A 19424-nucleotide genomic window follows, 5' to 3' on the forward strand; every position below is an offset into this window, starting at 1 on the left:
GGAATATGAGATGCAGTTGTATAGAAGATGGATAAGTGACTAAATAAATTAATTCCTCGAAGATAAACTCATCTTCTTCCAGGAACCAAAGAGAACCTGTATAAAACTATTTCTCGTTCCTTCTAGTAGTAATTTTTTTCAACTTAAGACAATGGCTCGAAAATGAAAAGAATATTCACGATGGATTGAAAAAAATATAATTGATTAAAAATATCATAAAAACGCAACTTCTTCTTTTTCCAGTCATTTCAGTAGCCAGTTCGTTACTTTAACGCGTAAGAGTCGCCCCGCAACACCACATTCAACGTGGTGCACGTTGAATGTGGCGGTGCGCTAGTGACACTGGCGTGCATATATCGGCAGTACAAAGAAATGCTGCACGTTTTTTCATTAAAGAAACTTTTTTAATTAAAGCTCATACGAAACACAAACACCGAATCATACTGATTGTGACCACGTTATCAGCGGCCGGCAATCGGGCGTCTGGCCGGCAAGTTACATTGAAAATGGACTCGACGTATGGACTACGACCCAAGCCAGTCGTCTGCAGTGGACTGACGCAGAAATGAGGAGCAGAAAAAAAAGCGTTTCAAGAAGCATCTTTTACTCAGTGAACGACATCACACAAAATGGACGTGGGACTGGTATTCCAGTCGAGGGACTTTGTTTGGGGGGACTGGACTGGTATTCCAGTCGAGGGACTGTGTTCAGGGGACTTGACTCATTCCAGTCGAGGGACTGGGTTCAGGGGACTTGACTGTCATTCCAGTCGAGGGACTGGCTCCAGGAGACATGACTCATTTTAGTCGAGGGACTGGGTTTAGGGGACTTGACTGTCATTCCAGTCGAGAGACTGGGTTCAGGAGACCTGACTCATTTTAGTCGAGGGACTGGGTTTAGGGGACTTGACTGTCATTCCAGTCGAGGGACTGGGTTCAGGAGACCTGACTCATTTTAGTCGAGGGACTGGGTTCAGGGGACTTGACTGTCATTCCAGTCGAGGGACTGGGTTCAGGGGACTTGACTGATAATTCAGTACAGGGACTGGGTTCAGTGTAAAAGGTAGGAAAACGATATCTACTATGTATCCCTCTAGCAGTAAAATTAGAAACAAATTTTCAAACAAAACGGTAACGCAGAACAAATATAAATATGTACACTAGGTGTTAAGTTAAAATAGGAATAAAAGTAAGAAATGAATGCAAATAATACCTTGTCCTCAATACACGACTTTGTTTATGAGTAACTCGTTGCTACTACGTAATATGTTGAGTAACTTGTGAGAGTCGAGTCTCCAACAACCCATGCATTCATTGAGTGTCGCTAAACATGAGTAATAAAGGTTAAATTTCTCTGGAATGTAATTTTATATCAAGAGATGCACTTCCTCTCGGCCGAAACAGAACCCAAATTCCACATAATGTATCGACTCCAATCCACATCAACTTAGTGCGTTTTCAGCCGTCTGCCCGCATCGTATTTATACCTTGCAGCCACTTTCATCACATTTATACCCCGCGGTTACATACATCACATGGATACCCGGTATCCTTTTTCCTCACACAGGTAGCCTGGCATCCTTTTACATCGCATTGGAAGCCTTCATCCGCCTCCATCACATGGAAACCTGGCATACCACTTCATCACATGGGTAGCCAGTAGCCACTTACATCACCTGGATACCCTGCATCAGCCCTTCATTCCCCTCCTTCATGTAGCAAAGAGCCACCATAAATTCATGGCAGAGCGCCCGTCTTGTCGTCGAGGAAGCGCAGCATAAGCAGGAAGGGGGAGCCCTCGACAGCGACGTCCGCGAACACTTCGCGGAACTTAACCCTGTGGTGGTGTGACGGCAGGGCGACGTCGAACTGCACCGCCGCAAGGCAGAACACCTCCAGCTGGGCGACGCCCAGCTCTGGGGGAAGCAACTGGGCGGCATCCAGCTCTGGGGGATGCAACTGGGCTACCGGGACCACTGAGTGCCCAGTAGATCGGTCCAGCCGAGAAGAGGTGACTGGTATTTCTTGGTCCCCGGACTGGACCATGAGCCCTCCACCAGCGTACAGCCCCACGCGCTGTATCTGGGCAGGCCATGCAAGCACGTTGGGGAAGAGGGACCTGAGACGCGTGTCTCGTGACGCGGCCACGAGGAAGCACGTGATGAACCACACGGCAAGACAAGCAGGCTGCCGACGGGTGAAGTTACCCAGAGACATGAGCACCCACTCCTGCACCAGCGCCTCCCCGCTCTCCTCCATGCACGCCTCGAACACCTGGCAGTCCATAACTTTGATTGCATTATCCTCATTACAACTTAATGCTAGTAAACCAACAAAATTGGGTTGAAATCTTAGCATTTATAACGGCCAATAATATAATATTGGAGAACCTTGTGTATCGAAGAAACATGTAATTTCGCACTAAATTGCTGGTTGAACGCCGAAAAGGTTTCTACGAACACAGAGCCTCTAACGGATAAGTTTTCTTCACCAGACAAAATAAATTAGTAGAACGTTGAAGAATGAAGATAACATCTTTAAATGAATATATGAATTGGATATGAATATATACGAAACTAAAAATGAATATATAAGACAAAAATGAATATATAAGAAACTCATTACTACAATGCTGGGTCCATATCAAGTACAGGTTAGGATACTACGGTAGAAAGTGTGAGCTAGAGGATAGATCCTGCAGCTAGCGCGTTCATGGAGCAGCGAGCTGTAAGCTTCGTTCCTTATTTTATTTAAGGCTAACTAATAGAATCTTTTACCAGCACAAAATAGTATAGACACGAAATGATGACTTTATGGAGACACAAACCCTACTAAAAATTCGTAGTTTGACTCTCACTATATCAGCCTGCCCTGCACTCATCACTGAGTGTGATGAAGCTGACCTGGAAGAGTGTGATGGCGAGGAGGTGTGGATGAGGCTGGTGTGGTGAGATGAACTCCATGATGACCTTATTGAGGACCTGGCTGGGAGGCAGGAGGTCCAGGAGGCACAGAGGCAGCAGTGAGGCCAGGAGGCGCGCCTCGTGCAGGTAGCCTGTCTTGATGCGCTCGAACACTCCAGCCAGCCTCTCCTGCAGCAGCAGCACCCGCTCCGGCTCCTGGTCCTCTCCAGCGCCCCAGCAACTGCTGCAGGGGGACACCACTTGCTGCATTACTGCTGCTTGCTGCATTGTTGCTGCGTTACTGATGCTTGCTGCATTGTTGCTACATTTCTACTACTACATTATTGCTGCTGCTTACTGCCCCGCCAGCCATTCCTACAGCAGCAGCAGCACGCGTTCTAGTTTCTGATCCTCGTTCATAAGGCTAAACAACTCTCAAATCTGTCCGAACACGAATCCTCTTTAACAACTAATTTTATTGCGAGTGCAAAATACCAAAATTTATTAAATTAAATTAATTTATTGGACAAATTTTACAGGTGACATAAATTTATGTAAACCTATTCACAAAGCTGCCTGATATCTATGGCGACTTATCAGCCTAAATCTATGAATGAGCTTCATGCCCAAAGAAAAACCAGTTTTGAATGGTGACATATATGCACAGCGGTCGCTAAGAGGGTCAAGGAATCACTAACGCAAAATGCAATGTTTTGGAACAGAAATGCAGGTTCTGCTATCGATCGTCATTGGGATAGTTCATCTGCATGAAGTTTTGGACCCTGATACTTATCAGGGTCCAAATGCTAGGGGTCTCCAAACATCCACAGCATACGCAGCGCCCACCTGTTGGTGTAGAGCATACGCAGCGCCCACCTGTTGGCGACCCACCTGTTGGCGTAGAGCATACGCAGCGCCCACCTGTTGGCGTAGAGCATATGCAGCGCCCACCTGTTGGCGTAGAGCATACGCAGCGCCCACCTGTTGGCGTAGAGCATACGCAGCGCTCACCTGTTGGCGTAGAGCACACGCAGCGCCCACCTGTTGGCGTAGAGCATACGCAGTGCCCACCTGTTGGCGTAGAGCATACGCAGCACCCACCTGTTGGCGTACAAGAGCCTCAAGAGGAGGGGCAGGGCGGCCTGGGACACAGCGGAGGGCCCCAGCTGGACGAGGTCGAGGACGAGCTTGAGGGCGACCTCGTTGGGACCACGGCCCCCCACCCCCACCGCGGGGCACCGCACCAGCCGCTCCACCACCTCCACCACCTGCGGGAGGAGGGAGGTTATTAGAGTCTGGTCCCTCAGAGGGGACGCTGGGGATGAGGGATATTACGTAGCATGGAGTGGCAGCGTAAGCATCGCGAGTTCTGCATATTAAATCAAATGATGAGTTAAAACACGAGACGTGACCCACATGATTGATACATACGACACACCTTGGTATGCCTGGCAAACTTGATACGCCTGACACACTTGATACGTCTGACACACCTCACACGCCTGACACTCACGGTGGAGAGGAGGGCGGGAGGGGTGGAGTGCGCGGCTGCGGTGGAGAGCGCCACATGGAGGGCGGTGGAGGGCAAGCTGGCGTCCACGCTGTGGCTGTATCCCTCCACCAGGCACAGGCACAGCCGCCACATGGCCTCGCTGTGGCGCTCCCCCTCCTGCGCCACACTGGGGGAGAGACAAGGTTCAGGGGGCAATTCAAGGGAGGGGTTATTATCTAGGACAACATTTTTCGGGATCATTTTTCGGATGATCATTACTGTTAATGCGAATAATGATCGTGCAGGATCATTTTAACGCTAATTAGTCACGTCAGTAATACATCAGTATAATTACAGTCAAGGGTATCTAATTACCACCAGGGACCACGGCTATAAACTAAAAAAAAACAGCGTTGGAACACATCCATGCGGCAACATTTCTTCTCGCTTCGAGTCACCGACATGTGGAACAGCCTCCCTGATAGCATCGTTAATGCTCCGAGTATGAACATCTTCAAAAACAGACTAGACGAAGCTATGCAGGAGCATATGTTCAGTCTTAAAATGCCTAGCAAATTACGGATCAGGCAATAAGTCCAGCAGCTATCTCAATCAATCGTCAGCTATGGAAAGATCGGGTTCCAAAGGCCGGATCCCTTGTGAATCAAGTCACGAAAAGTTCAAGAATCGGCAACAGGCCATGGGCCTATTTCTTCAGTGCCGACACTTCTATTCTATTCTACTAATTATTAACATCAAGGGTTAATTACTAATTATTAACATCATTAGTTAAGCTAGCTTCATTCAATTAGTTAAAGAATGATATTATTCAAGGGACTCACGAGTCGAGGGCGTTGAGGACGAAGGAGGCCACCGCCTGCAGGAGGGCGCTAAGGGCGCCGTCGGGACCGAGGGCGTCGGGGGGCTTGGGGTCAGCGCCCCCCAGGGCTGTGGCGCCCTTGAACTGGGCGGTGATGGCCGTCAGAGCGGACCTGGGCAGCTGGGCGCCCTGCAGCAGACGAAGGGCGCCGCCCTCATGTCTGGGGGACTCGGTGGGGAGGGGGGAGGTGCCCGTGGTCGTGGTGATGGGGATTGATGAGCCCCCAGTGTGGGTGGGGAGGGACGAGGGGACGTGTAGGGTGGGTTCTAGGGTGAGTGGGGGGCGGTGGGCGAGGTGTGCCTGTAGGAGGTAGCAGGCTGCGTGGGCGGCGCCCATGCGCACACTAGCGCTGGGGGACGACAGCCCCTCCCCCACCATGCGCCCCACCCCCTCGCTGCACCCCCCATCATCCTGCAGCATATAGCGGACCACTTATTCATATATCATCTCAGCTGTTGTAATAATTATAAGTTCAACAATAACCGCACAGAATTGGTAACATTACCAGACAAGGGTTAGAAACCCGGACAAAATTGCGTCCGGTTATGTACTCCGCGCATGCAATTAGTTTGTACTTGAAAACCGGGCGCGAAAATAAATAAACTACATTAACGGACACAAAAAAAAAGCGCCAAACTGGTTAGAGTTAGGGTTAAGTGTGTAGTAAACCCTTCTTTACGTTGCTAGAGACCTTTCTACTGGGGTTGGGTCCAGCCAGGTCAAGTTTTTTTTACCTTATTTGCAATTAAAAACAAATAATTAATGTCGGGTGAAGTGGATTTATAAATATATATATACTACTAATTATAACACAACTTTATTACATGATTGAATACATATTATATATCATACTATGAATATTGTTTACATAAATAATCAATTATAATATCATAGCGAGAAGGAATAACTGGCACATTACTGTTCTCGATATTAACGGGCGATTCGACCCGTTAATACTGATTTCAATTTTCGACCAAAAAAGATCGCTGTGGTCTTGTTACCACACCGCTGTGGTCTTACTACACTGCTGTGGTCCCCCACTACAACGCTGTGGTCCCTCATCACACCGCTGTGGTCTTACTACATTGCTGTGGTCCCCCACTACACCGCTGTGGTCCACTCACCACATTGGCGGCCCTGCAGATGGCGAGGGCGCGTGCGGCGGCGAGTGTGATGAATGTGTGGGTCGTGTGGTCCTCGTGTGGATGTGTGGTGTGCAGGGCCACACATGTGTGGGCTACCCACACGAGATGGTGTGGCGACGACAGCAGCGGCACCAACACAAACAAACACCGCGCCACCTCACAAACAACGGACGAGCACACGCTTCTCTGCAGCACAAACATCAGCACAAACATGAGTGATGCGGCACAAACATCAGCACAAACATGAGTGATGCGGCACAAACATCAGCACAAACATGAGTGATGCGGCACAAACATCAGTGAAGCAGCACAAACATTGTAGCGGATTCGTTCAAGATTTCTATTTAATTTATAAAAATATTTACAAATTTTGGATTAGATTCAAATGTAAAAATAATATTTGAACGTCACCACAATGAACACTATAATAGTAGTGTTCCAACTTTTAGTAGTGTTCCAACTTCATTCCAACTTTTAGTATTTAGATTTATTCCACCAGAACCTCTCATTAGAGTAAGTACTTGAGTGTAGGAACTGTCATCCCGTACTATAATTACTTTTATTCGAAAGCTGAATTGATTTCAACTGTTTACAATCTATTCATTTTTATTTATATTTATATAACTTTTGACGATCTGTTATTTTTACAGGTTTCTTTACTTAGAGCGGAGTAGAGCGTCTTTATTTTCTCAAATTGAATTGAAGATGCTTTACCATCAGTAATCTCATGGTTAAGTGTTTGCTCTTCAAAAGCTATAAATTATATTCTTGTGATGAGTTAGAAGTTAGAAGTTAGTCCAAGGCACTAAAGTAAAGGAAAATAAGTCAAGGATCAGCAGGACTGAAGCCTATGGCGCGCTGGTAAGAACTGCTGGCCTGGGACGCTGCGTCCTTACTAAGGGGAACTAAGTTAATTCAAAGTTAATTCCTTAATTGACTTATTAACTAAGAACTAGGGGGAACTGGGGGCTGTATGGCAGGGGGTGGGAGGACGGGGTTTTGGGAAGGGGGATTTCGTGAGGGAGATTTGAGAAATGGTTTTTGGAAGAGGGTTTCATGAGAAGAATTTGGGAGGGAGGTTTAGGAACATGTTTTTGGAGACGGTTTTTTCGGAGGAGGTTTGGGAGGAAGGATTTCAGGAGGGAGAGTTTTTGAGGAGATCTTCTGGGATGGGAATTTAGGATAAAGTGTTTTTGGGAGGGGGTTTCAAAGAGAGTCTTTCATTGCTTGTTTTATATTTTAATCGCGTCGCTGTTTTACACGCACCGAGTCCCCAGGCGCGAGGCAGGCAGAGAAGACGTCGTGCAGGAGATGTGTACACGACGGCACGTCCACGCCCATGGCAGACAACAGCGTCTGCTGGGGACTGTGGTCTGCAGCCCCGTCCTCCTCCTCACCTGCACACACGTCTTTAGTACCAGGTGCAGGGTCTACAGACACTACAGCTTTAGTACGAGGTGCACGGTCTGCAGACACTACAGCTTTAGTACGAGGTGCACGGTCTGCAGACACTACAGCTTTAGTACGAGGTGCACGGTCTGCAGACACTACAGCCCGTGAACACAACACCCCCCGTGACCAAGATCAAGAGGTAAGTTATCTAAACAACTGTTACTTATTTATCCCTCACGCCCAGGGGCCGTACTTTCAAAACATTCGTAGCACCTTAAGACAACGTAAGTCCGCTAAGTGCACGTAACCACATTAGTTGGTACCTTCAAAACATTTCCGCGCCGAGCTACGTCCGAGAAGTTGTGCACAACTTTACGCCGGTTGGTCAACAAACCCTTCTCTACTCTGTAGGCGCATAAACGTGCATCTGGGACATTATGCTGTATATATTATGATTCGTGAAGCTGTATAATAACAGCTAAAGCTGTTATGCTGTATGTATTATATACTGTACGTGCATATTATATACTGTACGTGTATGAAGCTGTACTAATCATAAATGAAGCTGTTATGCTGTATATATTACACTGACCGCAGAGAGCAGTGCTGAGGGCAGCAGTGCTGAGGCTGAGGGAGGAGCACATGAGGAGGGCGGGGTCAGGGAGGTGGGGGGCGTGCTGGGTGCCCCCCAGCACCCTACGGCCCATTAGCTCCCCCAGGGCCTCGTCCACAGCCCCACGCTCCCCACACCTGTACCCAACACATCGTTATGAAAAATGTCTTTATAAAAAATAATATATAAAATATATCAATAAAATATACCAGTACTCTAAATCTAAAGAAAAAATCTCTAAGTTATACTTGAATCACAAATGAAATGTAATCAACTTACAATTTTATGAAAAATCTTTAATTTATAAATCTCTAAATTACTAATCTATTAAACCCCCCAAAAGTCGAGGGGGAAATAAATATATATTGTTATTAAATTAAATTTAATACATTATTAATTTCTAGTAAATTTTAAAATATTAAGGAGTAAAATTAAATTTTTAGGATTAGTTAATGTTTTGTTAAATTTATGATACTGACGGCGGTGGGGGCGGTGGGGGGGCGGCGGTGTGGGGGCTGCCAGGGGTTGGCAGGAGTTGTGTGTGTGCCAGCAGTCCTGCCACCCCACGCAGACACACACACAAGCTCTGTGTACACATGTGTACTTCAATAAACTAACACAGTTTTTACACATTATCATACATTATGGATTCACTTCAATAAACTAACACAACTTCAGCACATTATCATATATTATGCATTTATCTCATTAAACTAACACAAGTTCTACACATTATGATGTATTATGTATTTATCTCAACGAATTAACACAACTTATACACATTATTACATATTTTTTATCAACATGGTCAACAAACCATCCCAGAGAAAAGTTAGTCTAATGTTATAATATGATAACATAATATAATGATATAATGTGATCATATAACGATACATATAATATGCATTGAGCTGCATGGGCAGCAACATGGCATGTGGCGGTCCCGGTAGGTCCCAGCACTCACCGGGTCCCGGTAGGTCCCAGCACTCACCTGGTCCCGGTAGGTCCCAGCACTCGCCTGGTCCCAGTAGGTCCCAGCACTCGCCTGGTCCCAGTAGGTCCCAGCACTCACCTGGTCCCGATAGGTCCCAGCACTCACCTGGTCCCGGTAGGTCCCAGCACTCACCTGGTCCCGGTAGGGCTGGTCATGGTCCCCAGACGCGTCCCCAGAGAGGAGGTTCAGCACGGACAGCAGGGACATGAACGTCTCCTCGAACTGCTGCTTGCCAGCCCACCCCAGCAGCTGGGCCCTGGGGGGGGGGTGGGGATTAGTGAGGCTTATGGTGGGGAGGTGGGGCTAACGGTGGGGAGGTGGGGATTAGTGGGGCTAAGGGTGGGGAGGTGGGGATTAGTGGGGCTAATGGTGGGACGAATGGTGCTAGTGAGGCTAATGCAATATCACTACAACTGACGACAGCTGTAGAGTGACCGTCGCAGCCACGGCCACGACACCGTGTGTGTATCACGGTTCATGTACGGGCGCTTCTATGTGCACAAAAATCAATACTAAAAACGGTGAATAACTCAGGAGATAATATGTAATATTATAATAATACAATAACTATACAGTATAATAGTTCCAGGATGAGACAATTAATTGTTATAGAAAAGTCAATTTAAAAAAAATCATTTCTTGTAGAGAATAAGAAATGAGCAGGAATTAGCAAATTAATTATATTGGTGACAATTATAAAGGTATAATATAATTATATATATTACTTATATACTTATATATAATATTATATTACTGAAGACGGATATATATAGTAATATAATTATATATAATTATATTGCTATTCACCTGAAGACGAACTGCTTGAGGGCCTCAGGCTCCTGTAGGAGGTGAGGGGGCAGAGGGGGGAGGGAGGAGAGGGAAGTGAGGGTAGGCTGCCACCCCGCCCCCCACAGGTCGGGGGGGCACCGCACCACTCCCCCCACACACGGTACACGACACAGCCCCACCACGACCCGTCTGTAATACAGGGTGCTGTGTAGAAGCAATTCAAGGGTTTGGCTTTAAAAACCCGAAAAACCCTTAGTCCATGGTTTTAAAACCAAGGGTTTGGCTTTAAAACCCCGAAAAACCCTTAGTCCATGATTTTAAAATCAAGGGTTTGGCTTTGAAACCCCGAAAAACCCTTATTCTATGGTTTTAAAACTATGGGTTTGGCTTTAAAACCCCCAAAAACCTTTAGTCTATGGTTTTAAAACTATGGGTTTGGCTTTAAAACCCCCAAAAACCTTTAGTCCATGGTTTTAAAACTATGGGCTTGAATTATTCACCTTAAGATCTCACAAGCTCAGAGCAAGCACGGTAGACTTGAACTCAAACTCTAATGGCTCTGTTGAACACGTGCTACTCCGTTTTCAACAAATCTACCTCAGCGTAGCCATGGTCTATAGACCACATGCATCGGGTAATTTCAAAAGATTTAACCTCAGATTTAAATTTAATTTAACCTCAGCGTAGCTATAAACCACCTGCATCGGACAATTTCTACAATTTCCAGGGCTGGACTGGGAGATTTCAATTACGCACCGGTAATTACCGGTGTTCTATGGAGCCACTCTGTGCGCCCTACGGAAAAAAGACGGGGGTATTCGCCCCGTAGCGGTTGGGAACACCTTGCGTCGCTTGGCTACCAAGGTTGGAGCATGGCCATTGTCCTGTCTCTTATACACATCTAGANGTCTGATTAGTCCAAGAAGTTTGTTGGATGTGTTAGCTTGCGTTTCAACATGCTTAGAAAATTTCAGCTCCTTGTCGACATAAACTCCGAGATCTTTTTCCACACTAGACTTTACAATCATTTTTCTCTCGTTGTAACCATGTCTTCTCATACTGTAATCTTGCTGTTCATTGTTCCTGTCTCTTATACACATCTAGATGTGTATAAGAGACAGGTGTAGGCCACCATCAGAGGCGTTAAGGTCGGGGCCCTGATCATTGACATGAAACCATTCCCTGTTTTTAATTAATAAAATCAATTCTTTTTTTTTGTTGGAATGGTGAGTGTGGGAGGCCTTTAAAAAAAAAATTACCACAATAATGGAGGATTCTTCAATTTACCACGTATATGTAAGTTGGATAAACTCAGACGGTTTGGACGGGAACAACAGAGACAAAAATCAAGAGGCTAAACTAGTGCAGTTTGCTGCGGAACGCTTGCTCAGTCAGCAAGTACGGCTGCCAACAAGGGAACACAATATCCTCGATCTATTATTCACTAATAATGAAAGAATGGTGGTTGACGTTCGGGTTGAAAAGATCTCACTGTTGGACCACCGCCTGGTGATGGTGGATACGACAATTGGAACTGATACCCAGCACAGCTCTATACCCAAAAAGGGGTTGGCAGGACTTAACTTCCACCATCGAAGTAGGAACTGGGGAGGAATTTGGAATTAACTCGTTGAAATTAATACAAGAGAATAGTTTCGTGAGATTTAAGCTAATGACATTTAAACAGAACTATATGAAAAACTGATGCAGGTATGTGCACGCTATACACCGAGAAGAGCGGGCTCTGAAGTTCGCAACATTCAGAGACAAATCACCAAGAGAAAACGCATACGAATAAATAAACAAATACTAGCTAAAACCACTAGTTATATGAGGAGACTGAAACTAGTAGAGCTTCTCAAGGCACCAGAACTCAGGTTGCAGGACTCGCACAGAACACAGAACATGCCGTCGAGGAACGAGTGTTTGAGGTCAGCAAAAGAATCTCAAGTATTTTTTTCAATGCGCTCAGTCCAAGGCTAAAATAAAAGCGCCAATGCGCCCGCTGCAGGTGATGCCAGACGCCACACGACAGCGCCACACGACACGCCACAAGAGACGTCACACGACACGCCACAAGAGACAGCAACATTACCTGATGTGTGGCGTTAGTGTGTGTGGCAGCGTTGATGGCATGTGGCGTTGCTCGAGCCACACGAGGAGCTGCATGAGACGTCCCGCTGCCACACCCACGCCACCAGCCTCGCCTGACAGACTCTGCCACACGCCCTCTGCCAACCTGTCATGTGGCTAAAATTATTATATTGTGGCGAGTGTGGCGGGGGTGGCAAGTGTGGCGGAGGTAGCAAGTGTGGCGGAGGTAGCAAGTGTGGCGGCACTTACGTGGGCAGTGTGGCTGGGGCGACGAGTGTGGCGAGTGTGGCGTGCACGGCGGCCACCATGGCGCACAGGACGCTGGTGTGGTCCATGTGGCTGAGGCGGTGGCTGAGTGTGGCGTTGCTGAGCACCTCAGCCACACACGCCACACTCTCACAGATGAGCCACACGCTCGCCTCGCCACAATGCAGCCGCAGCACCAGCACCTGCACAATATAATAACATTAACAATTATTGATATTATTAATTATTATTATTTTATTACTATGAAATAATAATATAATTACAATATTATTATTAATTATTCTTAATTAGTGATATTATAATAACATTATAATTATTTTATTATTAATAATTGTTACTAGTAATAAAATTATTATTATTATTATTTAATAATATCAAATAATATTGATAATTGATATTTGTATTAATAATATTTTAATTAATTATTATACATCATTTTATTGACCGCTTCGTAGCACAATTAAAATATCTGCTTTTGAAAGTAATGGCCAGGACCACAATAGCGGTCCAATGGATCTAATGGTCAGGACCACAATAGTGGTCCAATGGATCTAATGGCCAGGACCACAGTAGTGGTCCAATGGATCTAATGGCCAGGACCACAGTAGCGGTCCAATGGATCTAATGGTCAGGACCACATGTGGTCCAATGGATCTAATGGTCAGGACCACATGTGGTCCAATGGATCTAATGGCCAGGACCCCATGTGGTCCAATGGATCTAATGGCCAGGACCAAATGGCAAGTGGCATGTGGCAAGTGGCACCTCGAGAAGCAGGAGGCAGTAGCGCAGCAGTGGCACCGCATGGGTGGCACTCAGGTGGCACTGCAGGTGCTGCAGGTGGCACCTGACGGCAGGTGCCAGCACCTCGACCAGCTGCCCCAGCTGGTAGCCTTGCAGGTGGCACTCCTGCAGCAGCTGGTGCAGGCGGTCGCTGTACTTGTTGCCACCACCTGCAATATGGCGGGAATAAACTAAAACAAAAATATTAATACCAGTACAGGATGTGGTGCGTGGTGATGTGGTGCGTGGTGATGTGGTGCGTGGTGATGTGGTGCGTGGTGATGTGGTGCGTAGCAAGTATGTATTAGCTAACCCTAGCTCTGCTGATGTAGGCGTCTTATGATGACGTATTATACGGTATTGATAAATGAATGATAAAATAGATTATATTGATATATTAAAAACAACATAGATGCTTATGATGGAGGAATAGTATAGCAACGAGGTGAGGGCTGGCCGGTGTCATGATGTGCTGCTGGTAATTAAGATATTACTTTATCATGAAGATAATATCTTGTCGTGAATATAATAATTTATAAAGATAATATCTAATCACTACAATAATACCATGTCATGATTGTGGTTAACCCTGATAAACACAGATGACTGTGACTAAGCTTGACCAACACACAGAACTGTGACTAACGTTAAGGTACTACCATGACTGTTGTTGAGCCCTATGAACTGCACCGTCAGTGGGGCGCCCAGCCTGTACTGTGACAAGCTTTCAAGTCTTATCGTTCTTGTTTTCCTCCTGTTCCTGATCCCGGCCTCCAACCTACACACAAACCCTGCACCTACCACCACCAGCCGACATACCACCATCAGCCGACATACTACTACCAGCCGACATACCACCATCAGCCGACATACCACCACCAGCCGACATACCACCACCAGCTAACCTATCACCACCAGCCAACTTACCCACCAGCCAACCTACCACCACCAGCCGACATACCACCACCAGTCGACATACCACAACCTACCACCATGACTTCGCTGCAACCTACCGGCCTGCAGATCTACCAGGCCGTCAGTCTGAAGGCCTTAAATAAAACTTTCTGGTAAGTCTATGACTGACCTGGTCGGTAGTCGGGATGTGGCTTAGGCAGCAACGCCACAATGGCACTGACCTGGTCGGTAGTCGGGATGTGGCTTAGGCAGCAACGCCACAATGGCACTGACCTGGTCGGTAGTCGGGATGTGGCTTAGGCAGTAATGCCACAATGGCATTAACACGCCGCATGAGCGCCACACAGGCAGCTGTATAGAGCGGGTGTTGAGAGCTGCTGACGCTGCTGTTGCTGCTGCCAGTGCTGACGCTGCTGGTGTTGCTGCTGTTGGATCTGTTGCTGTTGGGGCTGCTGTTGTTGCTGGCGGCACCTGACGGCGCAACGCGACGAGGTCTCGCAGCCTGTACATTAAATTCAAGCTTAGCTTGCATGCTAATTACTCCAATTAATGATCATCATAGACATATAACTTCTAAACACAAATTTTGGTCAAATATCGTCACTCATGAGGCTAAGGTATCCCAACTTTAAACTAAATAAGTACAAATCATAGCAGAGTACAGAGGGATCTGACAATTTTTTAGTCAAACACATTATTGGATGTGCTATCGCTACTCACTCATGTACACGTAGCGGTACAAGTGCACTCGTAGCGGCCTAAATACACATACCCGAATACAATTTAAAGGTGGGGCGCGACTCTGCATTAGGGTCCGCCTAAGACTCGGGGAGCACGTAAATCAGCTTCTACTAGCTCGGTATGACTCGGCTCGGCCAACCCTCCTGATACTCTCAGGCGTTTATATAGTTGCAAAAGAGATTCTGACCAGAAACTGATTTCGATCGGTTGGCCCATTAGACCCAGAATTAATAACTTTTCCTTGACTGTTGTGACTATTCGGCCGAAGTCTGGGCGGTCCCCGAATTTTGATAGGGTAGCGGCCTAAATACACATAGCGGTCAATTTATCGTCTGTGATTGGTGTGATTAGTTTTAAAGGACGTCAGTAATTGGCTGACGGGGGTTAAAAACTCGTAACTACTTCTGATATTGCGGCTCCAAAATTTTCCTCCTATATTTTGTCGGCCTCGTAATTCCGACGACGTCTCTTCTCACTGGTCTGGCCGCACAACACAGAAAGAAAATAACTTTGTTGCGGTCGACACGTCATGTTCACTTAGGAATAGATTGATTAACGTCATGATTACTGGGATAATCAACGGGCTAATTAAGGGCTGATCACTGGGCTAATCAAGGGCCCATTACTGGGCTAATCAATGGGCTAATTAATGGCTGATTACTGGGGTAATCAATTTGCTAATTATGGGCCAATTACTGGGCTAATTATGGGCCGATTACCGAGGTGATCAATGGGTTGATTGATGCGTTGATACCCAAAAAATTTTTGAAAATAATCATGGCCTGTTACAGAGGCCTGCAGAGTGGCATGCTATAGCGACATACAGAGTGGCATGCTACAGTAGTAAGCTTTGTCACCTGGCGTGTGGCATGCAGACCGTACAGCATGGCATGCTAGTCACCTGGCGTGTGGAATGCAGACCGTACAGCATGGCATGCTAGTCACCTGGCGTGTGGCATGCAGACCGTACAGCATGGCATGCTAGTCACCTGGCGTGTGGCATGCAGACCGTACAGCATGGCATGCTGCAGCAGGCGGCAGTCGAAGCTGTCACGCTGCAGCACGGCGCTCAGCTCAGCGGCATCCAGCGGCAGCAGCAGCGCGCAGCATTCCTCAGCACTGCAGCACGACCCACGCTCACACCTGTGGGGTGAGCGTAGGGAGGGGTGAGTGTAGGGAGGAGGGAGGAGTGATTGTATGGAGTACGAGGCGTGTCCGTAAAATAAGTTCCACGGGCTGCCGCTGGCGCTAGGATCGTTTCTATGCGCGGCTAGGCAACAGAGGCCGAGGCTAACTCCAAGCCCTTACCAAGCCAGCCTCCCTGCGACGTCCTGCCTTACCAAGCCAGCCTCCCTGCGACGCTTGGTCTTGCCCCAGCAGGCGTCAGCGATGGAGCTTCCTCTTGCGTCTTCCGCAAGCAGCGAGTTGCGTTCTCTTATTCGTTTCCTGGCCGCTCAGAAGAAATCGGCGCAGGAATTTCAGTAAGAACTTTGTCAAGTGTATGGGGAAGAGTGTATGAGCTCCAGGGTGGTGCGCAGCTGGGTCAGGGACTTTAAAAAATGGCCCGAATTGACAACTGAAAATAGCCCGAGTTGGGGAATCAGACAACCTGCCTCTGTTGCCTAGTCGCGCATAAGAAATGATCCAAACGCCAGCGGCGGCCCGTGGAACTTATTTTCAGAGACATGCCTCGTACAATTGCTGCTGACACGACGCACCTGCTGCTGACACGACGCACCTGCTGCTGACACGACGCACCTGCTGCTGACAGACGCACCTGCTGCTGATAAGACGCACCTGCTGCTGATAAGACGCAGCGATAAGGAGCTGTCAACATGGCGGCTGGTGAGACGCATAACATCTGCAGGCTGCTGCTGCTGCTCGCTGCCCTCCAGCTGCAGCTGCAGCGCCTGTAGCTGCGCAGCAACTGCAGCACTCCTGCACACGTCAACATCATTTACATAACCGGTCGAACAATTCAACATCAACATAAAATATCAGAACATAATCAACGTTAATTTCAACAAACATCATCAGCAAAATTGTGTTGAGAGTTGGGGTGGTGGCGGGAGTCAGGGACGTGGCTGGGGGTCGGGGTCTGGGTCAGGGTCAGGGTCATGGCCGGGGTCAGGGTCAGGGTTGTAGTGGGAGTCGTGGTCGAGGTCGGGGTCGTGGCGGGAGGTCGTGGCGGGAGTCAGGGTCGTGGCGGGAGTCAGGGTCGTGGCGGGAGTCAGGGTCGTGGCGGGAGTCAGGGTCGTGGCGGGAGTCAGGGTCGGGGCACCACCTGGAGGCGACGACGCCGGCCAGGTGGCCCGAGGTGTAGGGCTGCAGGTGGTGAGGCGCCAGCTGTGCGTGCACGGCAGCACCAGCTGGGGAGAGCAGGAAGTCCAGGCGCCGCTGCAGGAGCGGCAGGAGGCGCGGCAGGAGGTGCAGAAGGAGGGGCGAGCACAGCAGCTCCTGCAGCAGGAAGAGCAGCAGGGCGCCGCTCTGGCTGCTGTGTACACCTCCTGCAACTGCAAGCACAGCCTGCCCGTCTGCCACCTGCAACACGGGTACAGCTGGTGTACTGTGCACCTCCTGCAACACGGGTACAGCTAATGTACTGTGCACCTCCTGCAACACGGGTACAGCTGGTGTACTGTGCACCTCCTGCTAAAAGTTGAGCGTACACCCTCCAGTAGTCGAGCACAGCAGAACACGTACATATATTAATTAATTATCAACTTGTCACAGGTAGTGTATTTTACTACAAACTATGATATTGAGCTCTATATATTAAGCTCTACCTGAGGATCGGGTTTCGTTGACTAAGGTAGTGAGGATAAGTAAGACACATCAGTCCAGATAATGTATCTTGTATACGGAGTTGTAATACAGAGTTGCGATACAGAGTTATGAGCTACGGCATCGACCGTAAGGTCGGAGACTCAAACTACACGCTACATCGCGGAGTGCTTATCAGCTATATGGGGCTCTGCTTAAGGTTGCTAGACCTTTTATAAGCTCCGCTTCCGCCCACTACTGAGGTCTTGATCGCGTGATCTATCACGTGTCTATCAGATGTTGACTCGTGGACTCAATAGCTAACTAGGTCTGTTGGTAAACACATTAGGACTTGTTTCCGCGACCTACTCTCGGACAAACTCCCCCACGCTTGCCTACCACACAACATCCCTCAACAACGCTGGTCAACAGCCTCAATGTTATAGTATCACTTCTTTAGTTAACTTACCAGCTAAGAACATCAATAACTGTCGGTGAGGTGTCCCGCAGGAGCCTAAAGTATCACATGGGAGCAGTTTCTGTACAACTAAAACACGCCATGAAGATGCCATTTAATCTCAATTTTGCATTCCAGGCCAGAGAAATGCAACTATTTCAGGCCTCAATTATATGGAAATTTTATTATTAATCCTCCATGCTATGTGTTGTGGGATCCTTTAGCTTAATATTATAACGGTGTGGCAACGGTGAAGTCGGATTGGATGTACAGGGAGCACAACGTGTATGTGTACGTGGCTTCGGATGTATTTAATATAATTATTAAATATTAATAAACCCTGGATATAACTGTTATAAAACTATTGTATAATCACTGGAAAACTTATTTATTACAGTTATATCCTGGGCAACCTAGAGGAACCTACTTTATTGAGAGTTGGTTGCATTGGTTGCTAGAAAAATTTTGCTTGTCAATTGCACTGAGTATTGCAAAACTGAGTCGGAAGGATTCTGCTATTCATTATTCGTATAAAGACTATTTGTTACTCACTCATTCCGTTACTCGTTACTCACTCTCACCCGTAATTAGTAGTTCAGCTCAAATAAGTGCACATACAAATAAATATTAATAGATATTCACACAGAATCATATCATAGTCAATACGAAAATAAAATTGACATCGAGCTATATAAGCAAGTGCAGGAAATTCTACTTCATCGCTCACACCTTCATGAGTAGCCAATACAAACTGCGATTGAGCTAACGATGCAATTTAAATAAACTTCATTTGCTAAGTTAAATAATTTCTAACAGCAAAAATTTCCCCATTAAAAGGGAATATATTCCTTCTAATTAGAACGACTGCAACAAATCTAAAAAATTATGATAAAAAAATTTAATGAAATTCAGAAAAAAAACACTCACGCTGAGCAGCGGCGCAGCAGCGCGCGAGCTGAGCGCATGCAGCAGCAGTGCAGACGCTGCACCGCTGGCGTGCACGACGCGCAGCAGCTGCTGCACGCTGCGCTCCTCGTGCAGCAGCACCACGTCCTGCACGTGCAGCACCAGCAGCCACCGCAGCCAGTCGCCCTCGACAACGTGCCGCACCTGAGGGGAGAGTGAGGGGAGAGTGAGGGGAGAGTGAGGGAGAAGTGAGGGGAGAGTGAGGGAAGAGTGAGGGGAGAGTGAGGGGAG

The 19424-nt window shown here is 47.4% G+C and overlaps 1 protein-coding gene across 1 annotated transcript in view; it reads right to left on the reverse strand.

Moving 5' to 3' along the window:
* Positions 1 to 1160: 1160 nt before the first annotated feature.
* LOC108669615 (huntingtin) overlaps positions 1161 to 19424 on the reverse strand; it is a 25630-nt gene continuing 7366 nt past the window's right edge. Inside the window, exons 9-27 of the mRNA XM_047884069.1 lie at positions 19155 to 19337; positions 17184 to 17620; positions 16805 to 16945; positions 15997 to 16150; positions 14540 to 14768; positions 13334 to 13521; positions 12551 to 12750; positions 12303 to 12446; positions 10226 to 10396; positions 9551 to 9674; positions 8904 to 9010; positions 8404 to 8561; positions 7686 to 7816; positions 6399 to 6605; positions 5237 to 5685; positions 4416 to 4581; positions 4004 to 4170; positions 2903 to 3146; positions 1161 to 2273 (exon numbers count right to left, since the gene is read on the reverse strand). Of these exons, the coding sequence (XP_047740025.1) occupies positions 1737 to 2273; positions 2903 to 3146; positions 4004 to 4170; positions 4416 to 4581; positions 5237 to 5685; positions 6399 to 6605; positions 7686 to 7816; positions 8404 to 8561; positions 8904 to 9010; positions 9551 to 9674; positions 10226 to 10396; positions 12303 to 12446; positions 12551 to 12750; positions 13334 to 13521; positions 14540 to 14768; positions 15997 to 16150; positions 16805 to 16945; positions 17184 to 17620; positions 19155 to 19337 (4137 nt within the window). The 3' untranslated portion in view covers positions 1161 to 1736. The remainder of the gene's footprint in view (positions 2274 to 2902; positions 3147 to 4003; positions 4171 to 4415; positions 4582 to 5236; positions 5686 to 6398; positions 6606 to 7685; positions 7817 to 8403; positions 8562 to 8903; positions 9011 to 9550; positions 9675 to 10225; positions 10397 to 12302; positions 12447 to 12550; positions 12751 to 13333; positions 13522 to 14539; positions 14769 to 15996; positions 16151 to 16804; positions 16946 to 17183; positions 17621 to 19154; positions 19338 to 19424) is intronic.

This window comes from Hyalella azteca, unplaced genomic scaffold (assembly GCF_000764305.2).
Source record: "Hyalella azteca isolate HAZT.00-mixed unplaced genomic scaffold, Hazt_2.0.2 contig14470, whole genome shotgun sequence".
Classification (NCBI taxonomy): Eukaryota; Metazoa; Arthropoda; class Malacostraca; order Amphipoda; family Hyalellidae; genus Hyalella; species Hyalella azteca.